Source organism: Leopardus geoffroyi, chromosome D2 (assembly GCF_018350155.1).
Source record: "Leopardus geoffroyi isolate Oge1 chromosome D2, O.geoffroyi_Oge1_pat1.0, whole genome shotgun sequence".
Lineage (NCBI taxonomy): Eukaryota > Metazoa > Chordata > Mammalia > Carnivora > Felidae > Leopardus > Leopardus geoffroyi.
In genome coordinates this window covers 13013325-13032817 of record NC_059334.1, presented here as the reverse complement: position 1 = coordinate 13032817, position 19493 = coordinate 13013325, and the positions used below count along the sequence as shown (strand labels likewise).

The window sequence follows — 19493 nt, the reverse complement described above, 5'->3', positions numbered from 1 at the left end:
TTTTAATAGAAATATTTTCTGATAAAAATGTGGGATAACTTTTTTTTATTGAGGTATAACAGACATACAGCAATACAGTGAGATCATTTCCAGATTGCATGCATCTTTCTTGAACCAAATACATGGCCGTGACCGAAACACTAGTGCCACCTATTGGCAGTATGACTTAATACAGTTTTTAAGGGTGAAGAACACTTTGCAAGATGAATTCCACAAATGTTAAGTACCTACTATGTGCCATATATTCCTACCACATTTGTGTGCTGTTCATTAAATAAGAATATAAACTATTAATAATTTGTTTTCAGTGTTACATACTATTAAAAATGTTCTCCTGAAATATATTATTTATAGAAATTATTCTATTAATTCAGAAAGTGCCAAGTTTAAATCAACAGAATAATATATTCGTCCTTGGTCACTTGCTCGTTGCTCTCTTAACAGATGAAATCATCACTTTGTACCAATGGCGAAAAAAAATTCCTTCAAAGTAATGTAGAAATATATGAATTGACTATGCTCACCAACCATCCACAATGAACATCTAAACCCTCATTCTGAACATGTCTAGTTAGTTTATGACTCCTATACCTGTCAGGTGGTCTGATTCAGAAAAAGGCTATTGGGGTGGCAAAACACAGGTTTCTAAGGCATGGGCTGTATCTGGGTTCAGGTTTCAGCTGTACCCCATACTTGTGGCATGACATTACCCGCTCTGGGTCTCTCTCAATTGCCTCATATGTAACATAGAGAAAACAATATACTTTCTTCCTAGTGTTGTCAGGAGGACCAAATGAGCTCATCTGTGTGAAGTGTTTCATACAGTTTCTGGCACATGTTGAGAGCTCGTGAAATGAGGAGAGGGTCCATGAGAAAGAGGCTCGCTATGCACAGCCCTGTCCCCAACTCCAACCGACCTAACTCAAGGTTCTGAAAAAAAATTTTACTTATTGGTTGAAGTCTGAGAACTCCTCAGAAACTATTTTATTTAGAATATGGAAGGTTCAATGACATATTTTCATGGATTTTTTGAAATGAATAAACAAAAACTGAAGCCTTGGTTTTGTTCCCAAAGCCTGTTCTTTCCTGTGGTGGACCCTGGGGAGGGACTCCCCTAAAGCCACTCACAAGCCCCCTGTCCTCTGCCTTCCTCTGGCATTGAGGCTGGACAGCTCTAAGCAGTCAACTTGACAGCCTCCCTTCCAGCAATGAGCCAGCACACAGCTTTCCCTTGGCTTCCACGGGCCTTCCCCTCTGCCTGGAAGGCTCTGCCTCTCCCCTGCTCAGAGCACGTCCCGTCTCCCCTTGAGGTCTCAGCTTAAATAATCCTTTCCCAAAGACGCCTTCCCTGACCTACCTTTTAAGTAGCAAACCTGATATTTTCTGTCTGGGGACCTGTTTGTTACCTCCACAGTATCTGTCATGATTTGGATATAATCATTTCATTGTGTTTGCTCCTTGTCTGCTTCCCCATTAGACTGCGAGTTCCAAGAAGGCATGGAACCCACGTCTTTTTTTTTTTTAATATGAAATTTATTGTCAACTTGGTTTCCATACAACACCCAGTGCTCATCCCAGCAGGTGCCCTCCTCCATGCCCATCACCCACTTTCCCCTCCTTCCCACTCCCCGCCCGCCCATCAACCCTCAGTTTATTCTCAGTGCCAAGTCTTGTTTACCATTGCCCTCAGGCCTGATACAGGCACGCTGGGCACACGGCAATTCCTCAATAAATATTTAATGGATGAACAAATGAATGAATAAGAATCGGCTCATTTATGCTAAGGGCATATGTTATTTCTGTGGTCTTATCTACTTCGAGGGATTTTTAAGAGAATTGGGAGATAATGCATGTAAGGCACCTAGCAAAAGGTGTGCAACATAACAGGTATGAAATGTTTTATAGTCCATGCGATTAAATCTAGCCTCCTCATCTTGACATGCATAACTTGCCTATCAGGTAGCGTGACCATACCCATTGCTTTTCTTTCTCATTACTGAACTCAGACTCTTCCTTCCAGCCAGCTTGATCCTGTCCCATGCTGCGCCACTATCCAATTCTGTATCCCCTTTCATGGTTACTTCATTCACAAAATACTTTGCAACTCTTACAAATCCAAGATACTTTATAGTTCTCTCTGGCTTGTTTTACATTAAGATATTCCAGAACACAACTCTTATTAACTTGACCCACAATTCTCCTGGTCGGTAAAAATCACACAGTATACCTGAATCTATCACATGGCATGTTCTAGGACCCCATTTTAATCTATTACCTGATACACACTAGCTTAAATTTTGCTCCGGTCATTCTAATTTCTTTTGAAACCCTGACTTAATTTAGGTCTTAGCCTTATTATCCACTTAATTGGAATAATTCCTTGTGGATTCATTTTATAAATTTGTAGGCATGAAAGACCAAACTATAGGTTCTGTTCCTTGATCTATCATATATTCTATATAAACATCTAAATGTCAGTTTTCTGCATGTTCCCTCAAACCCAAGTATTAACTTGCATGAGAGATTAATTTTGCATTAAAGTGATACACAGGAAAAAGTATCCGACTCTGACATAGACTCCTGCATTAACATACAGCACATCGTATCTATAGTTTCCTGTGATCTGCTTCAGAAGCTATGACAAACTAAACTTAAAATTTTAATGGAAGTTAGTAAGTATTTACTAAAAACGTTTCCTACCTCTGCCCAGAGATCCATATGGAGATTTTCCCATGGTTATTCTTCTTCCCTTGGGGCTGCTGTAGGTAGGTGAGGACCAAGTGTTGCCATTTGCTGGGGACGAAAATATTCTCCTGTGATTCAACCTGTGCCAGTAAAATAGCTTTCATGTCATCGTTTGAATCCATGCACATACTACAAAAAAGAGAAAAAGCAGAGGCTGAAAACATGAAATTTCTGATCTCAATATTTAATAAATGTCTAATAGCTATAATTCCAGGTATTTGAATTAGATTAAAAATCAGTTCTATTTTTTCTAAAGTGTATTTATTTTGAGAGAGAGAGAGAGAGAGAGAGCGCACAGCAGGGGAGAGGCAGAGAGAGAGGGAGAGAGAGAATCCCAAGCAGGCTCTGCACTGTCATTGCAGAGCCCAATGTGAGCTTAGTCTCACAAACCATGAGATCATGACCTGGGCTGACATCAAGAGTCAGACGCTCATCTGACTGAGCCACCCAGGTGCCCTAAAAATCAGTTCTATTTTTTTTTTTTTTAATGTTTATTTTTGAGAGACAGAGAGAGACTGAGCACGAGCCAGGGAGGGACAGAGAGGGAGGCACAGAATCCCAAGCAGGCTCCAGGCTCTGGGCTGTCAGCACAGAGCCCAATGCCAAGGTTCGAACCCACGAACCATGAGCTCATGACCTGAGTTGAAGTTGGAGGCTTAACCGACTAGGCCACCGAGGTGCCCCGGTTCTATTTTTAAACTAATTTGAAAAGTCAGTAGGTCTTTGTTTTACACCATAAAATCTGCTTAGTTATTTTATTATATTATTACCTCAATTCACGAACTAAAATAGATGAAGCTCATTTGCTGGTGTGAATAATTTAGGCATTCATTTTCTTTTTTTTTTTAATTTTTTTTTTTAATGTTTATTTATTTTGGGGACAGAGAGAGACAGAGCATGAATGGGGGAGGGGCAGAGAGAGAGGGAGACACAGAATCCGAAGCAGGCTCCAGGCTCTGAGCCATCAGCCCAGAGCCTGACGCGGGGCTCGAACTCATGGACCGTGAGATCGTGACCTGAGCTGAAGTCGGACGCTTAACCGACTGAGCCACCCAGGCGCCCCTAGGTATTAATTTTCAAAATTCAATTTGAAAAAAAAAATGTATTGTTACTATTTATTAAATGTTTTACTTTATTTATTTTTGAGAGAGACAGAGCAAGCGGGAGAGGGGCAAAGAGAGAGGGAGAGAGATAGGATCCCAAGCAGGCTCCGCACTGTCAGCACGGAGCCTGATGTGGGGCTCGAACTCACAAACCGTGAGATCATGACCTGAGCCGAAACCAAAAGTGGGAAACTTAACTGACTGAGCCACCCAGGTGCCCCTGTATTGTTACTATTTATACAGTCATTGCCCTTTTAGAAATTACAGTGTAATTTTTGGTTCATACAAAAATTAATACATGTTGTACATAAATGTCTAAATGCCAAGATGTACTAGGGGGTCTATCCTACTTGGAGGGAATGCTGAGAGTATTAGGATATAATGCATACAAAATACCAAGTAACCTTTATAACAAAAAGCATATATCCTCTAAATACCATATTTTTGTTTAAAGTTTTATAAAAATTGTATCATACTCATTCAATCCAACTAAAAGATTTGTATACCAGTTAACAAAAGAGGTAGGAAAAAAAGACAAGACTGCAAGAAGAATTGAAGTTTATCAGGTAATGGCTATTAAACATATAATCTGCATGGAAACCAGCTGTCTGATAATAACATCTTAAGGTGATTGCAATCTGATAGAATATTTCCATAGATAAGACTTCGGTGAGCATTGGTCTAAAATCTAATTGAGAATTAACATAATCTACTTTCAGAGTTTAGTTATAGATTTTTGGATAGAACAATATATTGTTACAGAGGTGGTATTAATACTTGTTAGAATGTATCTTTTTAAAAACAGTTTTCTGATTTGCGATTTGTTGTAATTATCTTTATTAGATTTCACATCAATGTCTCATCTAAATTATTTAAATATGCGATCTATTCGCAGGGGGTTGAGGATAATCGATACCGGAAGATAAAAGTGCCATTGCGGGCATCAGCCCACACTTGCATCATCAGAGCTTTGGATCCCAAGGAAATCATATGAATACATCCTTCTTCTACGAGCTTTTCACCAGGATTTATGTACTCGGCCCCTTCCAGTCTGTTGTTCTCTATGATAAAAAGACGTTAGAATAATCAGCAAAGCAGTTGATAAAATGAGGGGAAACGTGAATTTAAAAGAATACAAAGCATGGTTGTTCATTTGCAGTAAATTATTTACCTGGATGTTCCAAACAATATTCCCAAACTTGAGATGTTAATTCCAAAAAAGCACCAGGAGCGAAGACAGTAACTGGGTACACTGGAAGTTATTAAAGTCTTCAAAATATATGATAATTAAGGGCTAATTGTGGGAATGAACAGATCATTGTGATGTCACTGTGGTGACCTATTACAAACTGTGCCACATTTCTCTTCTTGATTGGATTCGGTCACTCTGACATTACAGACCCTGGCCCACAGAGCACACACCATTGTCACATGCGCGACCAAAAATCATCCTATAATTATAACAATAGCATGATTTGAAAAAAAAAATTGATTTTTGAAAAATTGTGCTGTTTGAATATATTCTTTGTTTAGACTCCCCGATGAATCATCTTGGCATATAATTGCTAAGTGATTCTGAAACTCTAAAATGTTATTCTAAGGCAAGCTAAGGTAATGCCATATGCTTTGGGCTATCTGGTTATTCATCTTGACTTCAAGTGGTTTCTCACCACACTGAATCCTCAAGCCATCTACACTGTTACTACACTGCCTGACTTCACATAGAGCTATGTTAATGAAGATGCACCAAAATACAAAATGCATGTCCAAGGGCTCAGACTTTCAGAGAAAATGAACACTACCAGCTCTTAGACTGCTTATATATTTGTTGCCATTTTCCAACCAGTATAAACACCACCAATTTTTTAAGAATATTCCCCCTAAATTCATTATTTTGAGGACTATTGCCCAAGATATGAGATGTATAGAGAATTCATATCTGATGTGCTACTAATGTTTCCATATCAAATCTGAAGTTGCATAAATAAGAGACCAGAACAGAAACCAGTGTGTACCCAGCTACTGTAAAGTAGAAATATAACAAGTAGTTAATACAACAATCTTCCGAGGTAAATTTTATTGTCCCCGTTTAGGGGGTGACAGAATTGAGGTGCTGAGAGATGAAGTAACTTGCTCAAGGTCACAAAGTTGGTTTAGGGCAAAGGATGTGTCATCACTATAATATCTTTTTCATCTCTCCCTTCAAAATTTTGGTATATATACTATTTTTAAATGTTCTTTTTTAATGTTTATGCAGAATTGTCATTCTAAAATATATGTCTTCTAATATATTTCTACAATAAAAAATTTTGTTTAATTGCCCACTACTCCACTTTTTCTCAGGTCATTGTGTATACTTATTTCATTTTATCAGAGACTGTCTGCATTGTGATTGCCCCCACTTAAATCTGAGAAAGAGATCTGCGCAGTTTACAGTACAGGGGTGGCGCTCAAGCTCTGAATTAAATACAGGTGAGTCTAAATCCCTCCCCATCGCTTACCAGCTATATAAACTGGCCATGCTGTTTCATATCATCTGTGAATATGGACAGTGAGAGCACTCACCTTACCGAACTGTCGTGAAGATTAGATTGAAAACGTAAGTAGAAAGAGTGGGGCAAAGTAATGCACATACAGAAAGCACTCAATGTACACGGGGCAGCAGCAGAGCTATCAATCCTTAGTGGCGAAGTTCAACTCACAAAAGAAAATGCTAGAACTATTTGTTTTTGTTTTGTTCTAAGTTTGGCTTCCTAGGCTAACCCGCAAAAGTGCAGAAGTACACTATGCTAACAACACGGAAATGTGTCTGGAGAAGTGGATTCCGAGTTCCAGCTGCGGACATCAGGTGACACTTCTCACTCTCCCGTCTTGACAGCGTCATTAAGGATTTCTTTTCTATCAGTGTCAGTGGTGGAGGACCTTGCCCGAAGGCCTAGTGTTCCGAAGCAGGGAGCCAGTGGGATGCGTCAGCTTTGCCCCGTGAAGAGCCCCTGCGGCCAGGACCTCCATGTGACCCCTAACCAGCTGTCTCATCCAGTCATTTCATCCATCCCATGGACCCTAACAATTAGCCGACCTGCTTGGCTTCTCACCACCATACACTGCTTTTTAACGAACAGGTCCTTCCTGCCCTCGTCATATCAGGAACCAGACCCAGTTTCGTGGCGGCAGAACAGAGACTGGATCGGTTATAGAAAGTACTGGAATGGAAATGATTCTAACTGTGGAGAAAGGCTGACTCACTCAAACGCAATGTGACAGGAACTAGGAGAGGGGCACTGCGGAACGATGTGGCGCGAGGAGGAGAGCTGAGCTAAGAGAGAGAAAGGAGATGAGAGGGGGGCTCCTGGGGCCTGGGGAGAAGGGGACAGAAGGACAGAAGAGTGGCTCTCGGGCTTCTTCCTTTACTTCTCTCACACCAGGAATCACCCTAATCCAGTGATGGGACCAGGAAAGAGGCAGGAAATGGGGCTGGTGATCCCCCATGGCAGTTGTACACGTGGGGGTCCCTCCGCCGCAGCCCCCACCTCCAGCCCCAAGGCCAAAGTACAAAAGAAAGTAGGGTTTTTGAAGCTATCTCACCAGCCAGGCCTTGGGGAGGCAGGGCCTGCTATCACTAAGGCACCTAGCACGAAGAGCATGTCCAGAGCCAGTGAGAAATCCCCATGTCCTTACAGCTCAACCCAAATGCCCACGTGAAAAAGCTCAGTGAAACAGACAACAGATAACAGCGGGAACATCATACCTGCGCCATCCAAACTACCGTCCCGCGACATTAAGGATTTGTTTCTTTTCTTTATCTTCTTTCCTTTCTCCATGGCACTCTCCGCTTCGTGGATGCACTCCACACTAAACCACAGTGAGACGCTGAACCCTTCTGACAGGTGTGGCCAGCAGTTCTGCCCCAGCAACGGCAAGTGGACTGGGGCTACGTGCCAGGAGGAGAGCAGCCGCTGGGGGAAACTTTCACTGTCGGCGTCTTTCCTGCTCTGCGAACTCTGTGCTCTCCGTAATAATCCCAGGGCCTTACTGTTTAGAATCCCAGGACTCCTTTGTGATGAAACGCCATTGCTTAAATTTGGCGTATGCAGTAAAGGGAAGGTTAGATACTGTGAAGGGCTCATAGCAATGTCGCTTTCAATAATTTTCAGAATACCCAAAAGAAGAACTTCCTAGAGAAAAAGCAAAACAAAATGTCAGGATCATGTTAAGGTACATAATAATTTTGAAATTCTGGTTATAAATGACAGTCTGTGCTGCCAGATTCTCTGTCTCCCTCTCCCTCTGCTCCTTCCTTGCTCTCTCTCTCTCTCTCTCTCTCTCAAAAAATAAACTAAAAAAACTTTTTAATAAAAACAAAAGAAATTAACTACAGTAATTATATCTGGAATCATTTCTACCAAAGAAAGATGTTTATTTCTAAGTAGACTATAGTTGTTTCTCTCAATTTTACTTTTTATTTTACTTTATTTTATTTATTTATTTTTTTAGAGAGAGAGAGAGAGAGAGAGAGAGTATGGGTAGGGGAGAGGGGCAGAGGAAGAGCAAGAGAGAATCCCAAGCAGACTCCACATTCAGCGTAGAGCCTGATGTGGGGCTTGATGTCATGATTTCTTAGATCATGGCCCAAACCAAAATCAAAAGTCAGACACTCAACTGACTGAGCCACCTGGGTGCCCGTCTCTCAATTATTTTTAAGTGAAGCACAGAACCAGACACCTGACGAATTCTCCAGATTTCTGGATGATATTTCTAACATGACTGACTTCATAAAATTGAGTGGCTCAATTACTTTCCAACTTACTTTACATGAGTTTTCCCTAATCAAATTAATTTTCTTTCATCTGCTTTTGGTAAAACAAAATAAGTGCTTTTAGGTTTTCTTTATAAATTACAAATTTTTTGTTAAACTGAAGTGTAGAACTGTAGAAGAGACAAGAGAGGAAACGAGCATCTAATTAAAGAGAAAAGTAATGACTAAGGAGACAAGTAAAAAAGTAGAAAAGAGTAACCTAGTACAATGCCCTACCAATTATATGCCCTATGCATAAAATAACAGCTAACATTGATGATGATGATGATGATGATGATGATGATGATGACGACGACGACAATGATGAGAAATGCACTCAGGGAAAGTAATAGAAACATTTTGGGGTGCCTGGGTGGCTCAGTGGGTTAAGTGTCCGATTTTGATTCAGGTCATGATCTCAAGGTTTGTGGGCTCGAGCCCCATGTCAGGCTCTGTGCTGACAGCTCAGAGCCTGGAGCCTGCTTCGGATTCTATGTCTCCCTCTCTCTCTGCCACTCCCCTACTTACATGCTCTGCCTCTCTGTCTGTCTCTCTCTCTCTCAAAAATGAATAAACATTTAAAAATGTTTTAAAAGGGGCGCCTGGGTGGCGCAGTCGGTTAAGCGTCCGACTTCAGCCAGGTCACGATCTCGCGGTCCGGGAGTTCGAGCCCCGCGTCGGGCTCTGGGCTGATGGCTCAGAGCCTGGAGCCTGTTTCCGATTCTGTGTCTCCCTCTCTCTCTGCCCCTCCCCCGTTCATGCTCTGTCTCTCTCTGTCCCAAAAATAAATAAAAACGTTGAAAAAAAAAAAATTAAAAAAAAAAAAAAGTTTTAAAAAAGAAACACTCCAAACTACAGTCACCAAAAGTCTACATCAGTGGTTTTTAACCTTGTGCTCCATAGAGTCCTCTCAGGGTCCACAAGCGGGAGTAAGGTGGGGAAATGGGCAGGGCTCAGTGACATTTAATCTTGAAAGTAGCTCCCAGGTTTTCTGTTTGATTTGCATATGCTTCCAGTCAAGGTCTCGTTATAAAAATGAGTTTCTCAGCAAAGAACAGTCTAAAAGTCACTAAGTTACACCAATGGAAAGAAGTGATACAAGATACCCGAAGAGTAGATACTAATTTTCTAAAAAAAAAAGGATAATCCTTAAAATGGTAACAACTACTCATAATTAAGTTCTCTTTAGTAATTAAAATTACTTGGCATTTCTTAAGCACAACAACTGGGGGTGGGATGAGATAATGGGATTATGATCCCAACGATAGGCTGGTTAGCCAAAACTGAAGTGAAACAGTTAAAATGTGGGCAAATAATAAAATGATTGAGAATCTCACACATAATACAATGGAGTTGACTGTATAATAATTACCACAACAAAAGAGAGAGCTTAGTGATTTCCAAATAGTTTTTAAAATATCCTATTAGGTATCTGTGAAAAAAAATTAAATTATAGCATATTTACTGTACAAGGAGATTTCTCCAGAAATATTCTCAAAAGAAGGGTTAGCTCTTCCGAACACGTTCTTGAGCTCATCAAAGATACCAAAAGATCCACCAATACTCTTTGGCATGCTAAATTAAAGAAAGATAGGGGGGAAAACATTAAAGCCAATACAAAATTAAAGACACAGAACAAACAATTTCACTGAAAGGGATCAAATACTAGTTTCACATCTTCAGTGGATTATAAACAATCTAATAATCCAAAAATGTGCTGAAAAAATAGCAGTATGATTAAATGCAAACCAACCAACCCAGTGACAACCCCCACCCCCACTTTTCTTAAAGGTTGGTTAGTTCCCAGTAAAGGTATTATTTAAAGAAGCATAAATTAATACAATATTTGTTAAGTAAGTTGACACTGTTAAATACCATAAAATAGTCTGCTACCTTCTCATCTTGAAACTGTTTAAATTATAAGTATTACTTTCTAATCAGATGACATAGATAAAAGTGTAAATATTAAAGATTATGAAGATAATTAAACATCACAAACTATTTTGAACGCTTTCTTTATTCCATTGTGGGGTTTAGAATAAAATATAATTGGTAGTACATAAATTCACAGAACTTTTTAGAATAAAGTGATTAATTTTTGTAGCACGGATTTTAGTATTCAAAGTACGTTTACATGCATTATCTCAGCTAATCCTCAGCAAAAAAATTCCTACAAATGAAATATCTCCATTTTAGACATGCCAGAAATAATCCTAATGTGCAACCTGAGAACAGAAGCCATGTGTAAGCATCATGTTTTGCAGAAGCAGTGAACTGACGCAACAAGACTAAAATAGCACTGACTTTACCCTGTAACACAAACCCATGAAAGGTTGTAGAGTAAGAACTATGAAAACTAGTCAATAAAGGAAAATAATTAAGTATTTCTCCTGCCTTTCCTTTATGAACTCTATCTCACGGTAACCAAATAGTTGATGACAGCAAGTTTACTTTAAGTATTCCCGTTTATCAAAGAAGATGAAATAACAGCATGTTACCATTTTGCAGTCCCTAGGCTATGAGCATCCATGGCTCCTAGCACCTCCCCAAGAGAGACGACCAGACATTATGTGCCTCTGGTTGGAGGCACGGACTCCTGCCTATAAAATATTCTGGTCAAAAAATGGAACCTAGTAGGGTCACCTGGGTGACTCACTTGGTTAAGTGACCGACTTCAGCTCAGGTCATGATCTCACAGTTTGGGAGTTTGAGCCCCGCGTTGGGCTATGTGCTGACAGCTCAGAGCCGGGAGTCTGCTTTGGATCTGTGTCTCCCTCCCTCTCTGCCCCTCCCCTGCTCACGTTCTGTCTCTGTCTCTTCAAAAATAAATAAACATTAAAACACTTTGTTAAAAAAAAAAAAATGGAACCTAAATCTGATTAGGTTTCTAGGTCTTACTACCAGTGAAAGGAAATATAAGGGAGAAAGGATCGTGTTAAACAACCTCCCGGGGACATAATCACCAAAACTTAGAATGCAGGAGACGCCTCATGATAAAAGACCTGGCTTCTTTAACAACGACAGCAGCAAAATTCAAGGACTGAGAGTAGACATCCACAGAATAAAAGAGTTGAGACATATCTACTTACTGTAACGTATGAACCTAACTAGGATTCTGATTTTAAAAAAACACTATCAAATAAAGTGTTAGATAATCACGGGGGGTGGAAGGGGAGAAGTAATATGATCAAAATAAAGTATAGATAGGTGCTTAGACTTTTTTTTAAGTTCAACACGGACAGGTACCAGTTCAAAATGAGGGGATAGAGATATGTATTTATATTTCTTTGTCTACTACTGAAAACTTGCTGAACTAAAAGTACAGAATTACAAGAAGAAAAGAGATCCATAACAGCAATAAAAGGGGGGAGTCAGTGGGCATTGGGGGCACATCAGACTTAAAAACATTTCTTGAAGATGGAAGAGCAGAGAGATAAGAGAAGCTGCAGCCTAGAATCTCTGAATTACAAAGGGGCTCAGAGGAGGAGGAGGAGCCAATCTGTCTGTCTACATTCTGGAGAGGAAGAATGAGGCTACAAATGCAGGGATTAATACAAGGTTTGTCTGGAAGCACCTACCTCTCTCCTTGATCCTGAATATAGGGCACAGGTAGCTCAGCTTTGACTTCTATGCCCACACCTTGATAACTCTTGAAAGAAACTCAACGGATTGCCGGGCAAAAGCTGAGCTGGAGAGTGGGACATTAGCACCAGGGCTACCAGTTATACAAGTACAGTCTGCAGACAGGCCAAGCAGCTTAACCAAGGGAGAAAACAGGGACTAAAATAAAACCCGAAAGCTATTCACCAAGCAATGCATCCTGGCATTGGGCTGTGTTGCCTGGATGAAGGGATGACTTTTTCTTAGCACGAAGACACTATTCACAAGCCGTATGTGTGGAGGAAATACTTTTCTAATGTACACAGAATGTCTTATGGGGTAATAGTGGCCCTAATGGCCCCCCAAAGTAAAGATTTCCTTATTATGGTATTTGGGGAACTTCAGTCATCAGGGATTGTCAACAGATTGCCCATTCAGGGAAGATGCCAAATAGGAAAACAAATTTACTTTTACATCATTAGCTCCAACGGCTTTCTTAAATAGAAATGGGCAATAAAAGGTTCAAAAAATATTTGAGAATCAGCAACAGAAAAGAGAAAAAACAAGATATAAAAGACAAATTGATAAACTGACCCCAGAGAGAACATAAATAATTTAGGGTAGGAAAGATATCTTTCTAAGATGTTAATTACTAGATCCAGATATATATCCAGATATGTGGGTGTTCAACCAACTGAGCCATCCAGGTGCCCCGACATCCAGATATATTTAAGAAGATATTTTATCTTTATGTGAAAATGGAATAACCAAAAATCAAATGAACAAAAAGAAGCTCTTAAATATTAAAAGATAATTGCCAAAATTAAAAATTGGACAAAGGTTGGAATAGAATTGAAGAAATCTCCCAAAACACAGCACAAAAAGAGAGAAGTAGATAATGTGAGAGGAAAGCTAAGACAATGCAAAGTCAATCCAAGAAGGCCTAAGATTACAATTAGGATGTAAAAAAGAAGAGAGCATAAAACACAGAGAGGAGAAAATTATTTTTAAAAATACTAAGTCTCAGGGTGCCTTGATTTTGGCTCAGGTCATGATCCTAGGGTTGTGGGATCGAGCCCCACATTGGGCTCTGCGCTGAGCATGGGGTCTGCTTAGACGTCTGTCTGTCTGTCTCTCTCTCTCTCCCCCACCTCTGCCTTGCTCCCCATCTTGTGCACTCTCAGTCTCTCTCTCTCAAATAAAAATTTAAAAATTTTTTAAATTAAAAAAAATACTAAATTTCTGTGACTGTTAGACCTTTCTAGATATGACACCAAAAGCATTGTGACAAATGCAAAAATAGATAAATTGGACTTCATCAAAATAAAAAATTTGTGTTTCAAAGTATACCATCAAGAACATGAAAAGATAAAGCCAAAGACTGGGAGAAAATACATGCAAATCATACTTCTGATAAGGGGTTTTTACCTAGAATACATGAAATCTCTTACAATTCAATGATTAAAACCACAAATTATCCAAAATAAAAATGGGTAAAGGACTGAATAGAAATCTCTCCAAAGATATCCAAGGAAGATACACAGATGGCCAATAAACACAAGAAAATAGGACTAACAACATTAGCCATCAGAAACATGCAAATCAAAACCACAATGAGATATCATGTCACACCCACTAGGATGGATATAGCCAAAAACATAGGTAATGACAAGTGTTGGCAAGGATGTGAAGAGACAAGAATCCTCATATTCTACTGGTGGGAATGTAAAATAAGTCAGCCACTTTGGAAAACAGTCTGGCTCTTCCTCATCTAGTTATACATAGAGTTACCACTGGACCCAAAAGAAATGAAAACATATGTCCATGTGAAAACTAGTACATGAGTGCTCATGGCGTTATTCAGAATAGGAAAAAAGTGGTGATGGTTGCATAACTGTGAATATGCTAAAAAACACTAAACTGCATATTTTAAATGGGTGAACTGCGTAGTATATGAATTATATCTCAATAAAACTGTTATTAAAAGGTAATATAATAGAATTTCTCAGAGCTAAGCTAGAAATAAGTCTTCAGCTCAAAAGGATCCACAATAAAGTGTCTACCACAATAAATATAAACATACCCATACACTAAACAAGTAAATGGAAGAAGAGGAAAAACTTTTCTTTACAGTACAATCCCAATTAATAAATATAGAAGTAATAATGGGAATAGAAAATAGCTATTTGGCAAATACCACAGTAAACAGCAACTTTACAATGGAGAAACTCAAGACACCACTTCAACCAAGCGATCAAAGTCAACATCACAGTAATAAGATACAGATACACAAACCACAATACGACACACGCAAAAGGCATGTAACTTATGAGGTCTATTTGCCAAAAACGCGTAACTTGAATTTAATCATGAGGCAACATCTGACAAACCTGAATTAACGTTTCATGCGTGTTATACTTCTCCAACTAAAATCTAGATTTCTCCAACTAAAAGCTAGGTTTCTATCTATTATATCTAATATAGCCATTTTATATACTCATTACGAATTCCTCAAACGTCTGTGAAAGTACTGAGTGGAGAGTGGCACTCAGTATCTGATGAAGCAGCAACACAGTGTTTAGACTACAGTTGCTGTAATGCCACTTCTACGTATATGACCCTGAACAACTCACTCAGTCCCCTGGAATCCAGAGCTTGCTGTCTATAAAATCAAGATACTTATACCACGTCTATTCTATTGGGTGTTTCTGGGGAACAAGAGAGATGATGCATATAAAGCTACTTTTGGAACCACAGCGCACTATGCCAGCGAAAGCCATTATTATCAACTCTTCATTTCACATAACAACAAAATAATTTTAAAGCTATTGTGTAAAACTAACAGTTTCAACGCACCTTGAAAATCAGAATCAGCCTGTGTTAAAATACTCAAGAACCCTCCTAAAAGATTTTTCACAGTTCCCTGAAGATTAAAAAAACAAAACATAAGAAATTAAATTTCTTACCTCATGAAAGCATGAAGCAACTGTAATGTCATAATAAATTGATAGTTTACTGTATATACATATATAAATACTTTAAAATAACTGGAAAGAATGCTATGTATATAATTACATACTTTTCATTATCTTTTTTTTTTTTTAGGTGGTGTATACATTTATTTTTTTATACTGTTTTTGTTTTCTGATTTTTCAAAAACAATGACCATATTAAAATTCAATGTAATTTTAAAACTATCACCCATTCTCAGAAATATACTAGGATTAGTTAGCCAATGACATTAATTTTTTTATGCTCCTTTAGAGGACCATGGAGTTAAAATATTTTCAGATTTTACCACTCATAGGTAAAAACATACCTGAGGCATTATAAAAGATTAAGTAGTCATCTCAAATAATTTTCAGGCAAGTTGGGTTCAAGATAAAGAGATGAGTAACTGGGGCATGAACATGATAAATACTGATCACATTTAACTAAATGCATCTTTTACCTGTTGCATGAGGAGAAATATATTCTTTTCTTTCTGTCTGATGATTTTCAAAAAACTCTCAAATACATGGACAAGTACATCAAGTTTGGCTTTACCAGCAGAAAGCAAATTTAATTCCAGCATAAAAATCTCAGGATATATTATTTCCCCGTCTGTGAGGTTTTCAAGTAAGTCCTTCGGATTGCCTGATGCGCTGAAAACTTCTACTTCAGGCTTTACGTCTACACCTGACAGGGGAAAAGAAAAGATTGTTTTTATTCCCTAAACACGGAATAAATATTTCAAATCTCATTTAACATTCAGGAGATCTTGTGGCAAAGTGCTATTTATAAGAAGATTCTCACGATGCCCTTTCCTACAAGGTGCCTTTTGATTACAGTAAGTATCCTGAATAATCAAGGCTTGTGGATATTTGAAGATAAGTGAGTGGCTTAAAAGTAGTTCTGGTCTTCAACAGAATTACAAATATCAACAGTCAATTTTATAGACATGTGATACAGATTTAACACATTCCTCTGGCACAAGTGGAAAAAACCACTATCCCAAACTTTCTGCTGCCAAAAGACCCAAATCACAGGGTGGTTCATTTGCCTGCCCATATCTCTGTGAAAATAATAGGCTTGGCTAGTGGTTGGGTGAAGCCTATACTTTGACTTCTTCATAAGTAAGAAAGATAGACACTGTCACCAAATATTACATTTTGGAAAATTTAACTGATGTGCTCTTAAAAGTGACTGCTTGGGATCTTTTAAAAAAAAATGCTCATGTAGTCAAGAAATGTATAAATGTCTATGTGGACTGGAGTTCTTTAAATTAAGATCTAGTTGAGGGGCACCTGGGTGGCTCAGTCGGTTGAGTATCAGACTTTGGCTCAGGTCATGATCTCCTGGTTGACAAGTTTGAGCCCTGCGTCAGGTTCTGTGCTGACAGCTTGGAGCCTGGAGCCTGCTTTGGATTCTCTATCTCTCCCCCTCTCTCTGCCCCTTCCCCACTCATGCTCTGTCTCAAAAACAAATATAAACATTAAAACAAATATTTTAAAAGAGCTAGTTGACAAACCTATAAAAAGGGGGAAGTCTGTCATAAAACGTTAGTACTCTAGTAAAGCCAACCCCATTAAAGCATTTTTTTCTTTTCTTTTTTTTTTTAAAGTTTTTTTTTTTTTTTAACATTTATTTATTTTTGAGACAGAGAGAGACAGAGCATGAATAGGGGAGGGTCAGAGTGAGAGGGAGACACAGAATCCAAAGCAGGCTCCAGTCTCTGAGCTATCAGCACAGAGTCTGACGCGGGGCTCGAAACCACGAGCTGTGAGATCATGACCTGAGTCGAAGTCGGACGCTTAACTGACTGAGCCACCCACGCACCCCAAGCAATATTTTTTCAAAAGCACTGCCTCAGAAGGTGGGGGGAGGGGGAAATGGAAAAAAAAATTCAAAAGGTATAAATTTGCAGTTATAAGATAAATAAGTACTAGGGATGTAATGGACAACATGATAGCTATAGTTAACACTGCTATATGATATAAACATTTTTTGTTAATGCTTATTTATTTTTGAGAGACAGGGCGTGAGTGGGGTAGAGGCAGAGAGAGAGGGAGACACAGAATCTGAAGCGGGCTCCAGGCTCCAAGCTGTCAGAACAGAACATAGTACAACGTGGGGCTCGAACCCACAAACCATGAGATCATGACCTGAGCTGAAGTCAGACACTTAACTGACTGAGCCACCCAGGCGGCCCTACACTGCTGTATGATATAGAAGAAAGTTGTCAGCAGAACAGAACCTAAGAATTCTCATCACAAGGAGAAATTTTTTCTTCTTTCCTTTTGATTGTACCTATATAAGATGATGGATGTTAACTGATACTATGGTGGTAATCATTTCACAATAGATGTAAATGAAATCACCATGCTGTGTAACTTAAACTTACACAGTGATGTATATCAATTATTTCTTAATAAAACTGGAAACAAACAAAAAGAGTTTAATAAATCAAGTAAGCTATATGAGTATGTGTGTGTGTATATACATATACACATATGTATATTCTTTCAATTAGTGGCTGTGCTTTTCTTGTTTTCACTCTCTTTATGGTACACAAATGAATGAATGAATACTTGCTACGCGCCTATCAAGCCCTTTTATTTCTTGATACTGTTCACTTCTGACACCTATTGCTTGTTTTTTCTACTGGAATATATATGAAAGCAGGGACTTTCTATACCCTGTATTCTCAGGCATTCAGTTAATGTTTGTAATACCAAAATATATCTGTTTTAAGTCGCATATACAAATGCCAGAATTTACTGTTGAGATCAAATAAAACGTAGCAATGCCTCTTTTAAATTGCAAGGCAATACAAAATTCCAAGGTGGTATTATTACAACCATTTTTCTAAGTAATAATCTGACTTGCAAATCCGACCACAAGTACTTCAGTGATATTTTACCATCATCTCGGGTTTCACTGTCCTCAGGGTTGCTTTCACTATCTGCTTCATAACCTTCTTCTTCAGCCAAAAGTTTAAGACTACAACACTGAGAATCCTCAGCTTCTTCTGAAAAATCACCAGGTTGGGATGACAATCCTTCTTCAGACTGATGACTCTAGAAGATTGGTGCAGTTAGAAGGCAAAAGTAGTAATATTTGCTCATTTTTAATAATAGAATATTTATTACTCAAAAATGATTTTGAGGATAGCTTCAGTGTTTTCTTTATGAAAAAAATCTCAGGAATCAATATTAAGCACTATAAATTATGAATTTCAAGCAGCAAGATTTTCCAGAATCTCTTGACTTTATTAACACCTCCAAAATGGGGGTCTGTAACAGAGTAAGCTATAGGTCATTTCAGTTTTACTGAAAAAGAGGTCTGTGAAATTTCACACTAGTTGTACAATAGCAAATGACCAAAAACCACAATGAGGTGGAATTACACTTCTTACAACTTTATGCTAGTAAATAAATACCATTTTTCCACATTTGTTCATGGAAAAAGATTTTTCCATAGGATTTTTATAAATGAAATGTTTCATAAATTAGATAACCAGAGTAGACAGGAAAATTGTTCAAAGGGACTAATTTTAAGATTTCAGAATGAGACTATCTACACATATTCTTGATTCTCAGAAATCAAGAATCCAGCATTAACTTCCTGTGTAGTATCGTGCAGCCTGAAATCTTGCTTTTCTCATAAAAATGCTACTAAGATATTCACTTTAGAAAACATTTTCACTTACAGAATCTCATAGTGCTTTATCACTGCAACATTAATAGAAGGTAGATTAAAGGAGGTATTGTAACATTTTCCAGTTAACCAACTGATCCAGGAGCATGATGAAGGCATTAGTAGCTACTTCAGTAAGTTTTTAAAGTTCTGACAAACAGCAACATAAAATATTACGGCAGAAGATTATAAAATGTCATATACATGGCTAGACTGAGAAATTAAGAGAGAAGTTACATAAAGGACAGGTGACAATTAATTGAAGGTAAAAGAAACAGGAAAGGAGAGGGAAGTAAACTAAATATGCATCACGGTTTCAGGAAAAATATTAAAATAGTTCTTTTAGAAAAAAAATGCCAACATGAATGACTGAAAAACTGTGCTAATTTCTATGCAAGTACTAGTCATTTTTATGTTGAGTGATTTAAAATTAAAGTGAATAGAGAGTTCTGGAAATACTAACTGTACCAATATAGGATCAGAAAAGAGAGCTGAGTCATCACCATGCCTGAATGATCATTTAATAAACTATCAGTTATATGCGAGACTTAGCAAATCAAATAATACATTTC

The 19493-nt window shown here is 38.3% G+C and overlaps 1 protein-coding gene across 6 annotated transcripts in view; it reads right to left on the bottom strand.

Moving 5' to 3' along the window:
• LYST (lysosomal trafficking regulator) overlaps positions 1-19493 on the bottom strand; it is a 192683-nt gene that overhangs the window by 105489 nt on the left and 67701 nt on the right. For all 6 annotated transcript variants that reach the window (XM_045437279.1, XM_045437283.1, XM_045437278.1 and 3 more), the window contains 7 exons: positions 18146-18302; positions 15695-15921; positions 15100-15166; positions 10109-10218; positions 7597-8023; positions 4765-4909; positions 2701-2874 (listed from right to left, as the gene is read on the bottom strand). In XM_045437279.1, coding sequence (XP_045293235.1) covers positions 2701-2874; positions 4765-4909; positions 7597-8023; positions 10109-10218; positions 15100-15166; positions 15695-15921; positions 18146-18302 — 1307 coding nt within the window. The remainder of the gene's footprint in view (positions 1-2700; positions 2875-4764; positions 4910-7596; positions 8024-10108; positions 10219-15099; positions 15167-15694; positions 15922-18145; positions 18303-19493) is intronic.